Source organism: Hemicordylus capensis, chromosome 4 (assembly GCF_027244095.1).
Source record: "Hemicordylus capensis ecotype Gifberg chromosome 4, rHemCap1.1.pri, whole genome shotgun sequence".
Classification (NCBI taxonomy): Eukaryota; Metazoa; Chordata; class Lepidosauria; order Squamata; family Cordylidae; genus Hemicordylus; species Hemicordylus capensis.
This window is the reverse complement of record NC_069660.1, coordinates 50,168,121-50,189,710: the sequence shown is the minus strand read 5'-3', so window position 1 is coordinate 50,189,710 and position 21,590 is coordinate 50,168,121. Positions and strand designations below refer to the sequence as shown.

Here is a 21,590-nt window from a genome sequence, read left to right as displayed (position 1 = left end):
ACCTTATGTGGAAATTTACTTTCTCTGTACCTCAACAAAGAAGACCGATGCCATGCAGCCACCATTGGCATAAGTAAGGAGAATTCCGTTTCCTCGCCTTTCCTTTGAATATTTCCCAGCAATGCTTAGGGCTGCATTAGACTCCCAGTTGTCTTTTGAGAGGTTACTCAAAGGACTATAGGAAAATCCTGTCAGTGAAGCCAACTTGAAAGATTCTGTGCAATAGTGAACATCGGGGAAATTCCTTTTCTGTTACAGCTTGGATTGTGTTCCTTAGGGCTGTACAGCTGTGCTTAAGATTTTATGTTTTTAGCAAATCTCTTCCAGATATGTTGGTACTATAACAGAATGATCTTTGGATGTACCACATTTGTGACAATTTATTTTGATATTTACTGACAATGCTTCTGCTCTGTTTGTTGCATTGAGGTGCACTGAGCAGGTAAGAGAATCTGATCAAGCAGATGAAGCAGTTTCCTTTTTTGAGGATATATATTCCTAGAATGAGATTAAAAAGCCTCACATTAGGCTCTAAGCACTGTGTATTGTTGCTTAAACTTTCAGAAGTTAGGACCTAGGCACAGCCACAGTATATGAGGATAAATGTGCTCCTTAATTTTGAGGCAAGAAGTTAAGCTTGGGATATTGGCAAGGTGCTTGGAGAATGCCCCCCCCCACTTTTTTTCCTTTGCCACAGCCCAACATGAACCAACTATCTGTTCTCAGTGCTCCTCCTATAATTGGTTGCTAAGAGCTCTCAAATTCCTGTATGTGTTCCCTGGGACTGAAGGGAGGGTCTACTGCAGGGGTGCACAACTCAAATGCCCCAGTGGGCTGGAACCAACCATGACTTGGTGTGTGGAGGCTGAGCCAATCTTCAGCACATAAATTATTACATTAAAATTAATTAACAATATTCAACTGGCAACTATATCCTTGTGGGTCCTTTGACAGGGGAAAAAGAGCCAACTCGAAACTTGTTGTGCAGGCCTGGTCTACTGTCTTGTTGGGTGTTGAGGGTTGGTGAGATCACCTTTGCTCCCCTCCTCACAGCTTGTGCTGACTGTAGCCCTACATTTTAACTTTTCTTCTCTTTTTTATTATATGATAGTGAAAGGTGTGGCACCTTTTTCACAGCTTAAATTGCCATCTTAAATCTTGCTTTATCAGCTTGGGAGTGGTGTTTTGATGTTTTGCATGGCTACGTGGAAGAAAATGGTGAAGGGCTTGGGGCCATCACATGTATGTATCATGGGCAGGGGAAGCTATGGTACTGGGAGTCCCAGGTTGTAATAGGGGATGAGTCCTTACAGCCCGTTTTTTTTACAGCACCTCTCTGAATCTTCAACATCTGTATGAGACAAGTAACAGTCTCTGATATCTGAAATTGCTCCTGTTTAGTGCCAAGTCAGTTAATGAGAAGACCTTGACCATCCCGGGTTTAATTCTAGATGAACATGCTGACTGGCATGTATTCCAGAACCTGTTTGGATGAGATCTGGACAGCCTTAACTTCTCTCAGCTCTGTCCTCCACATTTTCGGGTGTAGCACCAACCAAGACTGAGTAGGCGGGAAGGTGGAGTTTCAGTATTCTGTTGACACCATCTTCCTGATGAGTTGTTCTGTCCTAGAATCTCTGGAGTTTGTCTATATGTTCCAAAAACTGGGCCACAAAGACAGTGTGGTTTATCGACCGCCTCTCTGCTTAGCAGTCTGTGCTGGTAGAGTTAGTCTTGAGAGTGCTGTTGGATTCCTCCAGACTTCTCGTGGGTGATTTCAATGTGTACTGAATGTAGGTCCCTTCATTTGCTGCAGCTCAGGACTTCATGGCCTCCATGGAAACCATGGGCTTGTCTCAGATAACATCTGGCCCTGCTCATTTGGCTGGTTATATGCTGGATCTGATGTTTTGTTCCAGGCTGGATAATGATGATATGTGGATGGACGATCTAGAAATAGTTCCTGTTATGGATAGATCACTACACCACTGAGTTTAGATTAGCCCCTTATCCCTTTGTAAGGGTGGAGGAACTCATTAAAATGTTCTGCTGTAGAAGCTTATGGATCCAGAGGGATTTTTGCTGGCTCTGGTGGATTTTCCTTTTGCTAGATCCAGCAATACTGTTGAACCCTTGGAATGAGAAGACCTTGGCAACAGACATGATTGCTCCTAAACACCCACTCTTACCGGCGTAGAACCCATCTAGTCCTTTGGTTTTTCCTTTTAAAGACCAGGTCCACAGCTTTGGTGTACTCCTGCATCCAGCTCAACTCCTGGATGATTGCTGTGGCCAGGAGTGTGCATGCCCAGCTCCAGCTAGTGCTCCAGCTGTTTCCTTTTCTGGAAACAGCAGATCTGTCTACTATTCCTCTGCCATGGTTACATTGAGACTGGACCATTGTAATATGTTGATCATGGGTCTGCCCTTGAAAACTGTTCAAAATGCAGCAGCTAGACTGTAATTGGGAGCCTGGCTTAGCAATCAAGTGACCCCTTCATTTTACCATCTTCAATTACTCCTGATTAGTTTCTGGGCACAATTCAAGGTGCTGTTAATTGCCTTTAAATATCTTAACAGCTTGGGATCAAGGTAGCTTAAGGACTGCCTTCTTCTGTAAGAATCTTCTTGAACTTCAAAATAATTCTCCTTCAGAGAAGCACTTGACAGATCCCTGGGGCAGGGTCGCTTTTCTGGTAATTCCTATTTAGAGATGTGCATGTAACCAATTCTGGCGGTTTGGTTCGAATTCAAGTCAAATTAGTACCAGACCACGAGCCAGTTTTAGTTGAACTGGCTCCTGGTTCAGTCCAAGGGTTGAATTGGGCCAAACCAGTTTGGAACCAGTTCAATTCAGATTGGAGCCATGTTTGTAAAAGGGAGTCCAGTGAGGATTCCCCTTTACAATCAAAAGGGAAAATGCTGCAGGCCTTAAAAAGAAGAAAACTCTTAATGGGACGGTGATAGGTCACCATGTAGTTGGAGGCGGTGGCGGTAGCGTGGCTCGTCCAAACTCTCTGGACCAGGTCCAGCGTGGTCTGGTTTCGGTCTCTGTGTGGAGGCCGAAACTAGGCCATACTAGAGAGCCCAGCTCAGTCTGGAGAGTTTGGAAGAGCCATGCTGCCACTTTCAACTATGAAGTGCCCTCCTGCCACCGCTGTTAGGAGTTTTTTAAAGGCAGGCGGGGTTTCCCCCTTTGCTTGTAAAGGGGAATCCTCACCAGATTCCCCTTTACAAGCATGCCCTCTTGAACCACTGAACAGGTTCCATTAGAAACGGGGACAGTTCAGCTCAAACTCAGACTGGCACCCCTTTTGGGGGGGTCTGGTTTGAATCTGAACTGGGCCGGTTCTATTCAAACCGGTTCTGTACACCCCTGTACCTAAACTATAAAATGTCATTTTCCTGGAGAATTGCTGGGGTCCCTTACTGACTGCTTTTCACCATTAGTTGAAAACGTTTCTATTTTGGCAGGTATTCTCTGACTGACTGACTTTTATTTCACTTTCTGTGATTTCACTTTCTGTGATTTTTATGCTGTATAGTGTGTGTATTCCTGCTGTGTGTAATTGTGTACTTTTACCTGTGTTTTATTGGATTTCTCTTATACATAACTCTTAGATTTTAAAGACTCAACTGGTAAATACATTTAATAAATAATGCAGTATTTTAACATTAAAAATGTTGGGCAAATGACACTCTAGTTTTGTGTGTTCACTGAAAATAATGTGGGATGCAGTTCCCTCTAACAGGAATTCCCAGATGTTGTTCACTTCAACTCCCAGCATCCCCAGCCAAAGGCCTTTGTCTGGAGATTGTGGGAGTTGTAGTCAACAACATCTGGGAATCCCTGTCAGAGGGAACATTGGTGGGATGCATTCCATTTTTAAAGCATTTTAAAAAAAAATTGCACAAGGAACTAACACTGCTGATTTACTGGGAAAATTGACTACAATTTTTTATCATCTTTAACAATCTATAGACGAAATGTTTGCTTTCCAACACTGTTTTTTTTCTTCACTTCAGGGATCTGTCAGAGCTAAAGACAGAGCATGTGAAGCTTTCTAGCTCTATAGTTGTCAGTTGCTTCCGTCTAAGTTCTGGCACACAGCGTGGGGAGACCAACAGTCTGGAAAGCCTTGTCTTGAGGGAGCAGCAGCAGCAGCATTATGTGAGACCTGAGAAGATAGCTATGGAGAATGAAATATACCAGCAAGCACAAGCAATTGTGCGCTTGCATGTCAAAGGAAACCTGGCAAAGGAGGACCTTCATGCCAGGTAAAGTACTTTTTAAAAGGTCCACTAATTGTTCTCCTTGTCTGTTGTGAATTTTTTTAAGTATGGCTAGGCTTGCTGGAACAATATAACTTCAGATAGGTTTATTTCCCCCACAGTACTCACTGCTGTTGGCTTAAACAAAGAGAAGCACAATGCAAATTAGTGGAACTGATTGCTGTAGAATGTTGTGAAAGTAAGATCTGTCTAGAGGCTTTTCCAGACATTTGTGTTTCATGTCTTTTTAAAAAGCTCCTGCACTACTTAACTGATGAGTTCTTCTGCAGGCTCCAGATGCTTGTGTAGGCTTCTGCAGAATCTTCTTCTTCCTCCTTGCAAGGTTTGGCAAGGTGGCTAGATGCTGAGTAATACTTTAGTGGTATTTTTACAGTGTCACTTGCTGGCCAGTGCTAACTTTCCCATCTTTTTTCTCATATCATTCATTCATTCATTCATTTTATTTCTATACTGCCCTTCCAAAAATGGCTCAGGGCGGTTTACACAGCGAAATAATACATAAATAAGATGGATCCCTGTCCCCAAAGGGCTAACGTTCTAAAAAGCAACATCAGATAGACACCAGCAACAGTCACTGGGGGTACTGTGCTTGGGGTGGATAGGGCCAGTTACTCTCCCTCTGCTAAATAAAGAGAATCACCATGTTAAAAGGTGCCTCTTTGCCAAGTTAGCAGGGGTGATGATATTTGATGATATTCGCATCAAATAGTAATATTTCATATTAAAGCTTTGTTTTGGTTATAGAAAGGTTTTTGGGGTGGGAGGGTGCATCACTGTGACAGTTATATTGACAAATGAGAGCCTTGGAGGTTGAAATAAGCCCTGATTGACATATGGGGTTCTACTGTGAAGCTGAGATTCCTAAATGCCCAAAGTTGTGTTCAGCAATCATTTTCTTTGAATTGAGCCATTAGTGGGGAATCTCTATTGGAAGCAACCTTGTCAATTCTTACTAATGTTGGTGAGAAACTGATTGATGATTGAGTGAGTGCCGTCAAGTCATTGTCGACTCTTAGCGACCACATAGATAGATTCTCTCCAGAATTATCTGTCTTCAACGTGGTGTTAAAGCTCTCTCAGTGGTGCACTGGTTTGATTTGTTCTATGATCCATTTGTGTTTTCCTGGCTGTCCATGGTATCCTCAAAAGTCTTCTCCAGCACCAAAGCTCAAAAGCGTCAATGCTTTTTCTATCTTCTTCAAAGTCCAGCTTTTGTATCCATAGAGTGTCTCAGGAAAAACCATTGTCCGAACGATTCTAATCTTTGTAGGTATAGACAGGTCCCAGCATCTAAATATCCTTTTCAAGGCCTTCATTGCAACCCTACCAAGTGCTAGTCTGTGGCGTATTTCTTGACTGTTGGATCCTTTACTGTTGAGGGTCGATCCTAAAAGGCAGAAGCTATCTACCACTTCAATGTCTTCATTATCAATTCTGAGGCTGGTTGCTGTACCCGTTGTCATTAGTTTAGTCTTCTTTGCAGCTATAAATGCTGTGCTTCTTTTTTTAGGGTGATGGAGCTTACTGCCTTGCTTGAAGAGTCTCAAAAACAGAATGAGGAGAAGGAGAAAGCAGTAAAGACACTCAGAGATACAGTGGAGATTCTGGTATGTTAGTAGGAATGTTTGAGAAAATAATCCAGGGGCTGTTCTGGAGAAAATTATTTTCTCTTGTTGTAAACATGAAATAGAGGAACTCACATCATGTATTTTTAGTGATTAGATAGAATACAAAACAGCTGTCCAGATTTTAATTTGATTGGTCACTCTGATGCCAGCATGGGACTGTGTGTGTGGCAGCTCTTGCGAGAGTTCAGGATAGCAACAGGACGGCCAGGAGGGGGGAAAATGGTGGCGAGTGGCAGCGTGGCCAGCGGGTGGAGGGAAGAGGGCGGCTGGCCAGCTTGGAAGAAAACTGTGGCGGGCGTAGCAGCGGGGACTGGTGGGGAAATGGCAGTGGAGGTGGGCAGGGAAGAAGACGGTGACGGTGGCAGGCTAGAGGCCAGGCCAGGAAGGAGAAGCCTGACTGTCGGAGAACGAACGGGGAGGGAGAGGGGAACAAAATGGGGCTGAAGTAGGGGAACAAAATGGGGCTGAAGGGTGTGGAGAGACAGGGAGAACTAGGGGCACAGATTCTCTGTGTCAGGTCAGCTAGTTACAATAATACAGGAGAACCCTGTTATCTGCGCAGGTTCCCTTCCATGGGGGTGGTGGTGGCTACGGATAGCAAAACTGTGGATAAGGGGGCATTAGGACAATGGGAATTGGGGGAGTTATGTTCCCTAGCCAGCAGAAAAAATGTCAGTAAATGGGGAAAATGGGGGTGCCCTACTGTACTGTGTCCCCAGCTGTTCAGCAGTGCCCTCCAAATGCTGAAATTTTCATTTTTTCTGTGAAAATCCACATTTAAATAAACAAACAAAAATGATCTAGAAAATGGCTCCTTAGCCAGCAGAAAGTGGAATAAATTGGGTGGGGTGGGGAAGTGCCCTACCAAGCTCTGTGTATCCCCAGCTGTCCAGGAATGCCTCCAAAACGTTGAAATTTTCATTTTTTAAAGCAAAAACATTTTTGGGTGTTTTCTCCCCAAAACAAGCCAGAAAATGGCTCCTCTACTTAAATGACCTCGGAGGTCATTTCCTACCCCTGACCCACTGAGATGTGAGTCTTAACCCCTTAGCTGCCATTTTTTCCACACATATACTGGGGTCGAGTGGCAATTACCCGACAGCAAATATACGAAACCTTGGATGCCAGGTCCAATACTAACTAGGTTTGCCTGTACTTGGCATTTATATAGTGCTTCACATACATTATTTCTACAACAATATGTAAGCTGGGCCAGGCTTATTATCTCCATATTGTTGATTGGGAGACACTGTTAGTTGTCAGTTTGTCAATAGGTAAGAATTTAATTTCTTGATTAATAGCTTGGCCTCTTGGCCACTATCAACAGTTCTGCATTGATCACTGAAAGCATGTGTCTAGTTCTTTTAGCTATTATATGATACTGCCACAAGTGACTTTTCAGTAGTAGTACAATATTGCATTTGCATATAATAGGTGGCAAGGGGAATAGCAGTTATTGAAAGCAAATAATTTCTGCAGTTGGTACTTTAAAAACAAAACAAAACAGAAATCTGATACGAGTTGTATAGTGGAGTAATGCAAAGTCACAAGCCACAAAATAATGTTTAATAGTGATAGGTTAATATGCATTTGTTTTATATATAACACACACCCCTACACACAATTTGCAGGAAGTCCTTGATTCTTAACTAAATTAGTTAACTTCTGAAGTATCTTAACAGATATAAGACGAAAAGTAATTCTTACTCCCAAGTGTTTCTATTTCATGGAAGCGAATAATGGGAGGTGGGGTGGGGGGATCTAAAACTACTTCTGTAGGACTGATGAAATCTTTTCTTCTGTCTGAGCTGGAACATGCTAAGGACAGAGCTCTCTCTTTTTTTTTTACTAGCAGTTTTATTTGTCATACTAATTTTGTACAGTGGGGTGTTGGGCACATAGAGATGCTTCACTGGCATGGTGTTCCCATTAAAACATCTGATATGGAATGATATGATATTGAATGAGAACACTGGAAGGAAGATGTAGCTCTCTTGATCACCTTTGTTCTTTTTCCCCCCTAGGAGGCTGATTGTTTGAAGTTGGAATATGAACAATCTCAGATTAAGAATGCAAACAAAGAGATCCTTTCGCTTCAACGTGTGATAAAAGAAATAACCCAAGTAGGAATAACTGGGATCTCTTGTCATGATTCTTCTGTAAAAATGCACTTGACTGAAATTGGTTTAAAACATGGAGAAAGCAACTAAGTATGTACAGGCAGCAATGGTGGGAAGAGAGGAAGAAGTCACCATTAGATGATTGGAGCTGATCTTGCTAACAGTTCAGTCTGGACACACAACACAGCCTGCAGTTTCCTAGCCATAAGCCTGGATCTATTGTTTAAAACTTGGAGAGAGGCATTTAGGATTACCATCTTTGCTCTTTTAAAAGCAACAGCAGATGCAGCTTTTCCAGGTGTCTTCATGGCTAGCAGAGTTGCATCTGTTGGATTTTTGTCTGCCATGCTGCTGTGACAGGAATAGCATATCTTTTTTTGGGGGGGGGGAGAACACTTTTAAAAAATTATTTATTTTATTTAAAATAGTTATACCCTGCCCCTCCAGTACACTACTGCTCGGGGTGGCTCACAACAATAAAATAGATACAATATACAGTAAAAGTTATAAAATTAACCAAATTAAGTAAACAAGTTAAAAGTCAGTTAAAAAACCACAATCAGTATTAAGTTTCAAATTAAGTTATTTTAAAAGCTAAAAATTGAGAATTATAAAAACTACAGAACCTACCAGATATAACCAAAGATGGAGCATTATAAAGCCCCTTTAAAAAGATGTGTTTTTAGTTGTTTTTTTAAAAACACTGAGGGAGAGACCATGGCAAAACTCTTCAGGGAGGGGGTTCCAAAGCCAAGGGGCCACAACCGAAAATACCCTGTCTCTAGTCTTCATATACCAGATCTCTGTTAGTTGTGGGGCTGTGAGCAGGGCCTAAGACAATGAACGGAGGGCCCGGGCAGGTTCATATGGGCGATTGCGGTCTGACAGGTAGCCCAGCCCCAAGCCCTGTAGAGCTTTAAAAGTCAAGACCAGCACCTTGAATCTAACCCAGAAGTGGACCAGTAACCAATGAATCTGCCGCAGGATGGGTGTGATACTCATGAAGCAACTTGCTCCCACAAGCATCCTTGCAGCAGCATTCTGGACCTGTTGAAGCTTCTGAACAGTCTTCAAGGGCAACCCCACATAGAGCACATTGCAGTAGTCCAATCTGGATTAAACTAATGCATGTGTTACTGAGGTCAGGTCTGACTTCTCCAAGTAAGGTTGCAGCTGGCATACCAGCCGTAGTTGGTAAAAGGCACTTCTGCACACTGCCGCCACCTGTGCCTCCAAGGACATCGGGTCCAGAAGCACCCCCAGGCTCTGGACTTTGTCTTTCAGAGGGATTTTGACCCCATCCAAGACCAGATTTACCTCATTACTTGGATGATCAGTTCTACCAACCCAGAGCACACTTCTGTCTTATCTAGATTTAGTTTCAGCTTGTTTGCCCCCATCCAGTTCAGAACAGCCTCCAAGCTGTTCAGAGCATCCAGTGCCTCCCTAGTGTCTGCTGACTTAAAAGATAGGTAGAGCTGGGTGTCATCAGCATATTGATGGCACCGCAGCCCACACCCACGGATGTCCTCTCCCAGAGGTTTTATGTAAATGTTGAATAGCATGGGGGACAGAATAGATAACTGTGGCATCCCATAGGCCAAAGGCCAAGGGGTGGAGCAGGCATCCCCCAGCACCACCTTCTGAGTATGATCCTCCAGGTAGGAACGGAGCCACTGTATAACTGTGCCCACAATCCCCAACCTGGAGAGACGTCCCAGAAGGATACCACGGTCAAGGGTATCAAAGCCACTGAGAGATCCAGGAGGATCAACAGAGTCACACTTCCTCTTGTCTATCTCCCAGCGTAGGTCATCCACTAGGGTGATCAAGGCAGTTTCCGTTCCATACCCAGGTCAGAAGCCAGACTGGAAAGGATCTAAGTAATCAGATTCATCCAGGACTGCCTGGAGCTGAGACACCACAATGCTCTCCAACACCTTGCCCATTGAAATTGGTTGAAAGTTATATAAATCATCGGGGTCAAATGAGGGCTTTTAAAGGAGGGGCCTAATTACTGCCCCCTTCAGGTGAGGGGGGACCACCCCCTGCTCTAGAGAGGCATTCACCACCCATGGACCTAGTCTCTTCCTAGAAGCTTTCACCAACCATGAAGGCCAAGTTTCGAGGACACACATGGTAGGCCTCAACCTTCCAAGCAGCCTGTCCACCTCCTCAGGCAACACAGTCTGAAAACCATCCAATATAACAAGACCAGATGGCGCATTGGTAACATCCAGTTCCAGTGCTGCAAAAATCTTAGCATCCAAGTCAGAATAGATATGAGCAATTTTATCTGCAAAATGTAACACAAATTAGTCACAGTGGGCTGCTGAGGGTTCTCTTTAATAGTCTTTAGGGTCCTCACCTAGGAGGCCACGAACCACTTGAAAAAACTCCGCTGGACGACATTGAACTGACACGATGTTGGCGGAAAAGTAGGATTTCTGTTTAGAAAAGTGTTCTAAACTCTCAACTCAAGGTTATGTACTCTGTACTTGACAAAGGGAACTTTTTTCTTCATGGGATCCAGAGTGAAGCTCTGGTATTGAAAAATCAATGCCAGGACTGAGTACTTTTCAACTCTGACACTAAGTGAACTCTGCTTTTTATTAAAATAAGGTTACTTTTCCTTGCTTGATTTTGTAATCCTGAAATTTGCAAATCTTTTTGTAAAACTAGTAATTTCCTGCTTATTTAATATTTTTACAGAAGGGTTACAGATAGTTGTTTCACTTTGTTCTTCAGTATTTACCACTTACCTTTCTCATATTATTGTCAGTTTAAAGAGCTTGTGTGGAACTGAAATAAATTCACATCATATCTTTCAAAAGCAAATTAAAACTATTAGCTGAAGTGTAACAATTAACCCCCCACATCCTCTTGATTTTAATTCCAGCCTTGCCCAGATTAAAATTATTTTACAAAAATTCTGAAAGTTATTAATCTTCAAATCACTGTTCTTCTTCAGGGAGGCTTATGTGTTTGGTGAGGAGCCAGGTGTGTCTTTTGCTGCCCTATCCTCTCAATTCCTCATTCTTGAAATAAAACAGCTTGTAATTACTTATATGAAAATTATCTTTCCTCCCATGATCTGTTTCCAGTTGGTTGATTACTCAAGTACAGAGTCTCACTGAAAACAAGAAGGTAGGCTAACTGGAAGAATAACATTAGTCTTTTATATCAGGCAGTAATCGATGAGAGCACTGCAGCAGCTGGCATCCCACAGTCAGAGAGTTATCCTGAGTCCTGCAGTTCCTTGCAGCCAAACCCTGGTGACCCAGATGGTGCCCTTCTCCTTGTGCGTGATGTGCTAGCTAGGAATAGCAGTGAAGTACAGGTGAGAAGGCTTTGGAGCTTCTCTTGCAAATAAGACTTCCACATTCCCAACATAAATCTCTACTTCATTCCTGTCATGCCACTTTGCTCTTCCCTTGATTTCCTGCCCTTCTAAAGTCCAGCCATCTTATTCCCCTCTGCTGTTCTGTTTTCCTAGTTCTCTCAGGCTTTCTCTGACAATCATTCCTTTGTCAGTCATGTTACTCCCTGGTGGTTACCTTTCCAATCTTCTTATCACTCCCCATAGGCATGTTTCTTATGTACGAACTCACTGCTACCTCTTGTCTCTGCATAATATCCCTTCAGTCTCACTTTCTGGTCTGACTTGCAACTAGTTCTGTCTCTGTATGATATCCCTTCAGGTGCTTCTGCTTTCTGGTCCGGCTTTTTTTCTAGCCATTAAGTATGGCCCTTTTTCTTTTGCAGCACCTGAAGGTGCAGCTCTTGGCTAGTCAAAATTCAGCCAGCTCTCTGGAAAAGCAACAAGAGCAGCATGAAGAGCAATGCACATTCCTACGAGAGAGGCTTGAGCAGCTAGAAGGAGAGCGAGACACTCTCACTACTCAACTGCAGCATTTCCAGTCTGTGGTGGAGACTTACCGTAGGTCAGCCATTTGCATGCTTTCTCCATCCTTTAGAGGCTTTTCTGTTATGAAATGCTTCATATTCTCTGTAATAGCTTGCTTTCTCTTTTAATGCAAATGAAACCTGTCTGTATACTTGTGTTTGTTTTTCTAACTGGATATTTTACAGTGACCATACAGCCCTGGAGAAGTCCAGGAAAGAACTGCAACAACAGCTGGAAGTCTTGGAACAGGAAGTCTGGCACTTGCGCCGAAGCAACACTGAGCTACAGCTGAAAGGAGACATGGTGGATGTGCAGAAAGAAGAGCAACAGCAGGAATTGGAAAGGATTGTGCGGGATAGAGAATACATGTGAGCCTTTGTCCTCTCCCCCACCTCTCGCTTATCTTCCCCAACAGGAAACCATCATTTGGATTGTCTTCTTCAGGTGCCAAAACATCTTTGGAGAGCCCTGATCCTGAATATGGTTATGAAATAGCATCACCTGTTGCTTCCTGCTCACTTTGTTGCTGGAAAAATATAGTTCTTATCTCAGCGAGTGCATTCATTGTTGTGGGGAATATCATTATGCAGTTTTACAGTTGGATAGTGCCTGTATCTTCACTAGTGGTGGGTGTCATGGCTAGCTCTTTGTTTTTGTAACCTTGTTTTTTCCAAACAGAACAAAATATCTGTCTTTCCCCCACTGTGTTGTGCCAAAGTGGATGTGATGATATGGCCTTATTTGAAACAACAACAAAAAAGGAACAAACAGATTTAGCCCCCCCAGTAATGCCTTTCCATTTTATGGAGCTAGTTTTGTTGGACACATTTATTTATTTATTAGAAACATTTAATATACCGCCCACTCTGAAGACTCTGGGTGGTGTACAAAAACATGCAAAGCAAGAAAGCATTAAAATTACATTCTAAATTAAAAACTAAAGTAACTAACAAAAAAGGAAAAAAACCAAATAGGCAAACTACAGGGCAAAAGCCTGGTGAAAAAGAAAAGTCTTCAATAGAGATTTAAAAATCAGTAAGGAAGGGGCTAAACAAATCTGAAGGGAAAGGGAGTTGCAGAGAAGTGGGGCAGCAACCGAAAAGGCCATTTCATGAGTCCTAGCGCTGCAAACCTCTCAGAAATCAGGGACCGACAAAAGGGCCATCTGAGATGATCTGACTGGACGGGATGTACCTGGATGGGAGAGGCGGGTCTGTACGTAGACAGGCTCCAAACCCCGCTAGGCTTTGAAGGTCAAAACCCAGGACCTTAAATTGAACTCGGAAGTGAATAGGCAACCAGTGTAATGACTGCAGGAGAGGTGTTATCCTGTCATATTTTCTGCAACCTATGAGTAGGCGAACTGCTGCATTCTGGACCCATTGTAGCTTTGCGGTCGTCCTCAAAGGTAACCCTAGATAGAGAGCGTTACAATAATCTAAACGGGAGATAACAAGGGAATGGGTTGCTGTCATTAATGCCTGCTGATCAAGGTAAGGCGTAATTGGCGAATCAGATGAAGCTGGGCAAAAGCACTTCTGGCCGCAGCCTCCACCTGCTGTTCAATCAGGAGGCACAAGTCCAAAAGGAGCCCCAAATCATGAACAAGCTCCTTTGGGGGGCAGCGCCACCCCATCTAAAACAAGGTTCACATCCAGCTGTTGGCTGGTAGAGGGCTGAGTAAAAATAGTTCCGTCTTAGTGGGATTCAGTCTGAGCTGGGGAGGACTAGAGACTACTTCTTTTCTCTCCTCTTTCAGTCAGGAAGATAGAAGTGCCCTTGAAGAAAAGCATTCATTGTTAAAGAATGAGTTAGTAGCTATGAGAGAAGTGCTGGAAAAATCTCACCTTGATGGAGAGCTGGTGAAGCAGGAAAAAAGTGAACTTGTTTCAGCACTGGAGCAGGTAAAATTATTTACATCGTTTTATTTCTAGTGAGAGTCAAACTACTCCTGTGTTAAATAGGAAGTCTGTCTCAGGCAGACATGGGCATTTCTCCGTTGCTGGGGTCAAGGGCATTTCCTTGGGCTATGCCCCTCACAAGCTCCAAGGCAGGACAGTTTTGAATAGCTACATAGAAAAAAACATGCCTACTCGAGCCTGAGGGGGATAGCCCCACCCCAGTTCTTTCTGTCCTGCATAGCTCCAGGCAGCTTAATAACTTCTCTCCTTAATTTTCTTGAACTATCATTTCTATTCTTACTGTTTTCAATATGAATTTCTTGCATCTCTAAATCTCTCCTTAAAATCCCTTATATATATATTTAAAAAGAACTTTATTGCTTTCCATTTTCTCCGTTTTTTGGTCTTACCTCTCCTGCTACTCTTTCCCCCTTCTGCATGGAGTGCGCAGGACATTACAAAATAATCCTTGTCCCTAAGGGAAAGGGACTGTCATTTTCCAGAGGTGACTAGATCCCCTGGCTCACCCCCTCCAGGATCACCCCCATAACAAGTGTCGGCACCGGCCACTTTGGAGCTGCCCGGGCCGGATGCTGCCGAGGCCATAGCGAGTCTTCTACCTTTGGGTCATGAGACTCGCAGCACAGCAGCCTGGCACGTTTTAGGGAAGACCAGCCAGTGGAATGGAACAGCAAGGTGGGAGGTACACTCCAGAGCACCATCTGTTTTTGGGACGAGCTCCAACTTGGCAGCATCCCACCTCGGTCAAGATTAGGGCCTTGGGAGCACCAGAATGTACTTATTAGTTGCAGCAGCGGCACTGTCTCACAAAATGGTGCGAACGGCTGCAAATGGCACTGAATTATCAGGTCAGGACTCCAGGGACTCACATGTACTTGGTGCCTGTAAAACATAAGCCCATAACACTAGTAATTTATTTTCGAGGCTGACCCTGAGGGAGGGGATAAATGGACCAGATGTAGAAAATCAGGACCCAACATTGGCCTTGACAAGGAGGAGGGTGAGTGGTCAGCGGGGTTAAGATCCTGAATATGGCAATGTTTTGCAGCATTTATTTGTAGCAGAGGACTTTAACCCTCTTATGTCTAAAGTAATTGCTGTAATTGGGTTACAATCAAAGGTGACACCTGAGTTGGTGCCATCTGCCAAAGGGGACTTGGTTTTCCCCAGGGCAAAACCTAAGGACATGCTATAACCAATGCCTGAAGTCTTTACGGAGGCTGTGAAGCAGGAATGGCTGCTACCTGCAACCAATAGGAAGCCAATGGCCTTAACAAACCGTTTTTACTCATTTCAGCAAGAGCCATCAGATTTGTTAGACACCAAATGCAGATGCACCAGTGGCACAACTTATATCTGGTTCGCTAGTGCCTAGGGATGGAGAGTGGATAAAAAGGCGGAATCTGCACTTAGGAGGGTGCACAATAATTCCTCATTATCCCCATGCTCAGCTGCTGCTGCTTCCATGATGGCCAGAGCTTCACTTTTGTGGGTGGATGATCTACTTAGCAACCTGCCTTCTGATCCAGTAAAAACGAGACAACAGTTAATAAAGATTCAAAAGGCACAGTCATTTTTTGCGGATTCCACATTGGACTCAATTAGAATCTCTGCAAGAGCATCAGCAGCATCTCTTGTAGGAAGGAGACACTTGTGATTAAAAAGTTGGTGTGGACTCCACATTGAAGAACAACCTGACGGCAGTTCCATATGACAGCACTGAGTTGTTGGGTGAAGTTGCTTTAAAGGATGCATTAGTTGAATTGAAGGACAAGAGAGGGACTATGCCATCTGCACCTCGTAAGTCTGAGAGACCAGCTTTCAAGAAACCTTTGCAGCAGTTCCAACCCTTTTGAGGCTTTCAGTCCTTCAGGGGTCAGGATAGAGATTTCAGAGCGCAATGCAGCTCCTGGAACTGCCACTATACTTCCTGCAAGGGCTTTGGAAATTCCAAACAGTCATGCAACCAAAACAAACAGGCCAAGCCTCAACAATGAGAGAAACCGTCAGGCTGGGAGGCCGCCTTCCATGCATGGGAGTCCTCCACAATGGACAGATGGATCCCAAAAGTCATTCAGATGGGATACAAGATAGAGTTTGATGCCCCTCCCCCCACAGGTTCATACCAACACTGTGATCTCACTCATTTACTAAGCACACAGAGCTCCTAAAAGCAATTCAACATTTGGAGGACGTTGGAGCGGTGGAGTTGGTTCCCCCTCCTCAGAGAGGAGAGCTGGTCTTGTGGTAGCAAGCATGACTTGTCCCCTTAGCTAAGCATGGTTGCATATGAAAGGGGGACTAGAAGTGTGAGCACTGTAAGATATTCCCATTAGGGGATGGAGCCGCTCTGGGAAGAGCAGAAGGTTTCAAGTTCCCTCCCTGGCTTCTTCAAGATAGGGCTGAGAGAGATTCCTGCCTCCAACCTTGGAGGAGCCGCTGCCTGTCTGTGAAGACAATACTGAGCTAGATAGACCAATGGTCTGACTCAGTATATGGCAGCTTCCTATGTTCCTATGTTCCCCCTGTCAAGAAGGGGTGTCTATTCTATCTTGTTCACTGTCACCAAATAGGACGGATCAAGAAGAGCTGTTCTAGACCTAAAATATCTAAACAAATAGGTAAAACACTAGTGCTTCAGGATGGAGACACTACGTGCAGTGGCAGAAGCTCTTCACCATCTGGACTTTCTGACATCCATAGATCTGAAGGAAGCCTACCTACACCTACCCATTCATCAGAGCAGCCGTCATCTCCTCAGATTCAAGTACGCAGGAAGGCATTACCAATATGCAGCCCTACCATTCGGGCTATCATCGTCCCCTCGCGTCTTTACAAAGGTGCTAGTGCCCATCATGGCACATATACGTCTGCAGTGAGTCTGGATATTTGCACATCTAGATGACATTTTGATCCAGTTGTACTCAAGGATAACAGCAGAATGCAATCTAAACTCTGTCAACGCTAAGGGAACATAGATTCTTGATCAACCAAGAAAAGAGTCAGCTGATCCCATCACACAGGTTGCAACACCTGTGTGTGATAATAGACACAGTGGAGGACCGTCTCTTCTTGCCTCAGGATCGGTTCTTGACCATCACCTCAGAAATAAGAGAGGTGCTTGCAGCACCATAGGTGCTACTCACCACACTGGCAGGGATTTTAGGCCTAATGGTCACAATACTGGAAGCTATTCCATGGGCAAGGTTTCACCTGAGACGTTTGCAATGGTTCCTGTTACAGTACCATTCGGCCATTGCCCAGAAGAAACACATGTTGCTTCACACACCACCAGTGTTCTCTCTAATTTTTTTCATCTGTATGCGGAATGGGTTTTGTTCTGGGTGGGAGTATCAAGGCAGTGTGTGCGTACATGCATTCAGAATGGGGCCTTCCTGATACAACCTGAGTGGGATGTAAAATTAACTGAGCGGACATAAAAAAAACTTGTGTGCGCAGGCACGTGTGCACACTTTAGAGGGAGCACTGCATACCACTGCAGGTATGGGTGTCCCTCAATTGGTGGCTGGTACCTTAGAATTTACTACAGGGAAAACAGTTTCTAGATTCTCCCAGGCTGATAGTAACTACGGATGCCAGCAACAGGGGCTGGGGTGCACACTGCCAACACCTGTCAGCACAGGCTACACGGTCCTTGCAGGAAAGGGACCACAGTATAAATTGGCTGGAGTTATGAGCCATATGTTTAGCCCTGGAAGTTTTCCAACAGACTCTGCAAGGACACCATGTCATAGTACGGACAGACAGCACAAAGGTGAAAGCCTACATGAACTGGCAAGGGGGAACAAGATCAAAGTCCCTTCACGAGGAAACAATCCTGTTTATCAGCTGGGAAGAGTTGCAGCTAGATTTTCTGACAGCTGACCATGTAAAGGGAGACCAAAATCAGCTGGTCTACTGGTTGAATTGGGAGGATCTGATACCAGGCGAATGGTCTCTAAATCCAAAGATCTTTGGTCAAATCACAAGGAAATGGGGAACACCCATTATGGACTTATGTGCAACGCGACAAAACGCAGTTACTGAGATTAATGTTGAGATTTCTGTGGGGGGGAGCAGAAGACATAGACGCGTTGTCAACCCAATGGCTGAACGGCCTCTTATATGCGTTCTCACCAACACCTCTTCTGGAAAGGGTATTGAGAAGAATCCATCCTTTTTGGCCCAGGAGACTATGGTTTGTGGAACTCTTAAATCTGGCAATTACAGAGCCATTGTTTCCGCCGGTGACTCAGGACTTATTACTGCAGGGTCCAGTACAACACCCAAATCCGGGCTGGTTGCGGCTTGCTGCATGGAGACTGAGAGGCGAATTTCGAGTCATTAGGGATATTCTGATAAGATGTTAGAGACTATCCTGGCATCAAGTAGACCCTCGACAAATCGGATATACCAATGCACTTGGAGAGCATTCTTGAGATGGGCAGCACGACACTCAATACCTAAGGGCGGGGCATCAATCCAGCACCTGCTACAGTTCCTACAAAAGAGACTGGAGTGGGGCTTGAAGCCAACATTCTTAAAAGGCAAGCAGCATCCTTAGTGGGTCTCATATCGGGAATTTCAACAAAGTCCTTACATGCACATCCATAAGAACAGCCCTGCTGGATCGGGCCCAAGGCCCATCTAGTCCAGCATCCTGTTTCACACAGTGGCCCACCAGATGCCACTGGAAGCCTACAGCAGGAGTTGAGGACACGCCCTCTCTCCTGCTGTTACTACCCTGCAACTGGTACTCAGAGGCATCCTACCTTTGAGGCTGGAGGTGGCCCTCCGACTAGTAGCTGTTGATAGACCTCTCCTCCATGAAGTTATCCAAGCCCCTCTTAAAGCCATCCAGGTTGTTGGCTGTCACCACATCTTGTGGCAGAGAATTCCACAAGTTGATTATGCATTGTGTGAAAAAATACTTCCGTTTGCTGGTCCTAAATTTCCTGGCAATCAGTTTCATGGGATGACCCCTGGTTCTAGTGTTATGCGAGAGGGAGAAGAATTTCTCTCTATCCACTTTCCCCACTCCATGCATGATTTTATAGACCTCTATCATGTCTCCCCGCAGTTGTCATTTTTCTAAACTAAATAGCCCCAGGTGTTGTAGCCTTGCTTCATAAGAAAGGTGCTCTAGGCCCCTGATCATCTTGGTTGCCCTCTTCTGCACCTTTTCCAATTCTACAATGTCCTTTTTAAAAAAATGGTGACCAGAATTGTACGCAGTACTCCAGGTGTGGCCACACCATAGTTTTGTATAAGGGCATTCAAATATTAGCAGTTTTATTTTCAAACCCCTTCCTAATGATCCGTAGCATGGAACTGGCCTTTTTCACAGCTGCTGCACATGGAGTCAACACTTTCAATGAGCTGTCCACCACAACCCCAAGATCCCTCTCTTGATCAGTCACCGACAGCTCAGATCCCATCAGTGTATACTTGAAGTTGGGGGTTTTCGTCCCAATGTGCATCACTTTACACTTGCCAACACTGAAGCGCATTTGCCATTTTGTCACCTACTCCCCCAGTTTGGAGAGATCCTTTTGGAGCTTCTCACAATCTGTTTTGGATTTCACTCCCTGAAAGAGTTTAGTATCATCTGCAAATTTGGCCACCTCACTGCTTACCCCTACTTCTAAATCATTTATGAATAAATTAAAAAGCACTGGTCCCAGTACAGATCCCTGGGGGACTCCACTTCTTACTTCCCTCCATTGTGAAAACTCTCTGTTTATACCTGCCCTCTGTTTCCTGTCTTTCAACCAGTTTGCAATCCACATATGTACTTGTCCCCTTATCCCATGACTGCTACGTTTTCTCAGGAGTCTTTGATGAGGAACTTTGTCAAAAGCTTTTTGGAAGTCCAGGTATACTGTGTCTGTTGGATCACCTTGATCCACACACTTGTTGACATTCTCAAAGAACTCCAAAACGTTTGTGAGGCAAGATTTCCCTTTGCAGAAGCCATGCTGGTTCTCCCCCAGCAGGGCCTGTTCTTCTATGTGCTTTACAATTTTATCCTTGAGGATGCTTTCCATCAATTTGCCTGGAACAGACGTTAAGCTAACCGGCCTGTAGTTTTCTGGATCACCCCTGGATCCCTTTTTGAAAATTGGTGTTACTTTTGCTACTTTCCAGTCCTCCGGTACAGAGCCTGACTGCAGGGATCAGTTATATATTTTAGCAGGAGGCCAGCAATTTCACATTTCACTGATTGATTGATTGATTTGATTTCTATACCGCCTTTCCAGTTGAGTTATTTGAGGACTCTTGGATGGATGCCGTCCAGTTCTGGCGATTTGCTAGTTTTTAGTTTTTCCAGACAGTTTAGAACATTATCTCTTGTCACTGCTATCTGACTCAGTTCTTTATCCTCCATCTCTAAAAAGCCTGGTTCAGGAACAGGTATATGCTCAGTATCCTCTGCCATGAAGACAGATGCAAAGAACTCATTTAGCTTCTCTGCAACCTCCATATCTTCAATAATTCCTTTCACTCCCTCATTATCCAAAGGTCCAACCATCTCTCTGGCAGGTTTCCTGCATCTGAAGTATTTAAAGAAGTTTTTGTTATTCCCCTTGATGCTTTTGGCTAAGTGTGCCTCAAACTCTCTTTTTGCCTCCTTTATTGTCACTTTACATTTCTTTTGCCAGAGTTTGTGTTCCTTTCTGTTCTCTTCATTTGGACAGGCCTTCCAATTTCGGAAGGAATCTTCTTCCCTTTTATGGCTTCCCTGACGGTACCTGTGAGGCATGGTGGCATCCTCCTGGACTTAGTGGTACCTTTCCTCCTTTTGGGTATACAGTCTAACTGGGCTTCTAGTATTGTGGCTTTGAGTAAACTCCATGCATTCTGGAGCGAAGTGACTCTCCTGATTTTCCCTTTCAGCTTTCTTTCCACCATACTCCTCATTTTGGAGAAGTTTCCTCTTCTGAAATTCAAACTTGCTGTGTTAGACTTCTTTGGTGATTCATTCCCCACATGTATGCTGAATTTAATCGCACTATGGTCACTGTTCCCTAAAGGGCCGATGACACTGACATCCCGCACCAAGTCCTGGGTGCGACTCAGGATTAAGTCCAAGGTTGCCTTTTCTCGGGTTGGTTCCAAGACCAACTGATCTAGGGCACAGTCATTCAACGTATCTAGAAATTTGACCTCTTTGTTGTTACCTGATTGTGAATTTACCCAGTCTATGTGTGGGTAATTGAAGTCACCCATTATTACTGCCCTGCCTCTCCTTGAAGCCTCCCTGATTTCTTGCTGCAACTCCCAGCCACTGTCAGTGTTTTGATCCGGAGGGTGATAGCACGTCCCCAGTAGCACATTTCCTTTGAGGCCTTGTATTGTCACCCACAGGGTTTCTATGGAGGACTCCGGTCCACCTAGGTTTTCTACCTTGTTAGATTCTATCCCTTCTTTAACATACAGTGCTACTCCACCTCCAAGGCACCCCTCCCTGTCCTTTCTATAGAGTTTATATCCAGGGATAACAGTGTCCCACTGGTTCTCATTGTTCCACCATGTTTCTGTTATGCCCACTATATCTATTCCTGCGTTAGCAGCCAAGCACTCCAGCTCACCCATCTTGGCTCGGAGACTTCTGGCATTGGCATATAAGCACCTATACACTGAATCTCTTCCCTGGTGTCTGCTATCTTTCTTTTGAGTCTTTGACCAGCTGGCACAGCCTTCTGTCTGCTCTTTATGC

The 21,590-nt window shown here is 44.3% G+C and overlaps 1 protein-coding gene across 8 annotated transcripts in view; it reads left to right on the top strand.

The window, feature by feature from the left end:
• CEP250 (centrosomal protein 250) overlaps window positions 1–21,590 on the top strand; it is a 100,787-nt gene that overhangs the window by 17,602 nt on the left and 61,595 nt on the right. For 7 of the 8 annotated variants that reach the window (XM_053245283.1, XM_053245281.1, XM_053245284.1 and 4 more), the window contains 7 exons: window positions 4,027–4,278; window positions 5,804–5,900; window positions 7,946–8,044; window positions 11,229–11,381; window positions 11,807–11,985; window positions 12,134–12,316; window positions 13,708–13,852. In XM_053245283.1, the coding sequence (XP_053101258.1) occupies window positions 4,027–4,278; window positions 5,804–5,900; window positions 7,946–8,044; window positions 11,229–11,381; window positions 11,807–11,985; window positions 12,134–12,316; window positions 13,708–13,852 (1,108 nt within the window). The remainder of the gene's footprint in view (window positions 1–4,026; window positions 4,279–5,803; window positions 5,901–7,945; window positions 8,045–11,228; window positions 11,382–11,806; window positions 11,986–12,133; window positions 12,317–13,707; window positions 13,853–21,590) is intronic. The other variant, XM_053245285.1, reaches the window with a different exon arrangement.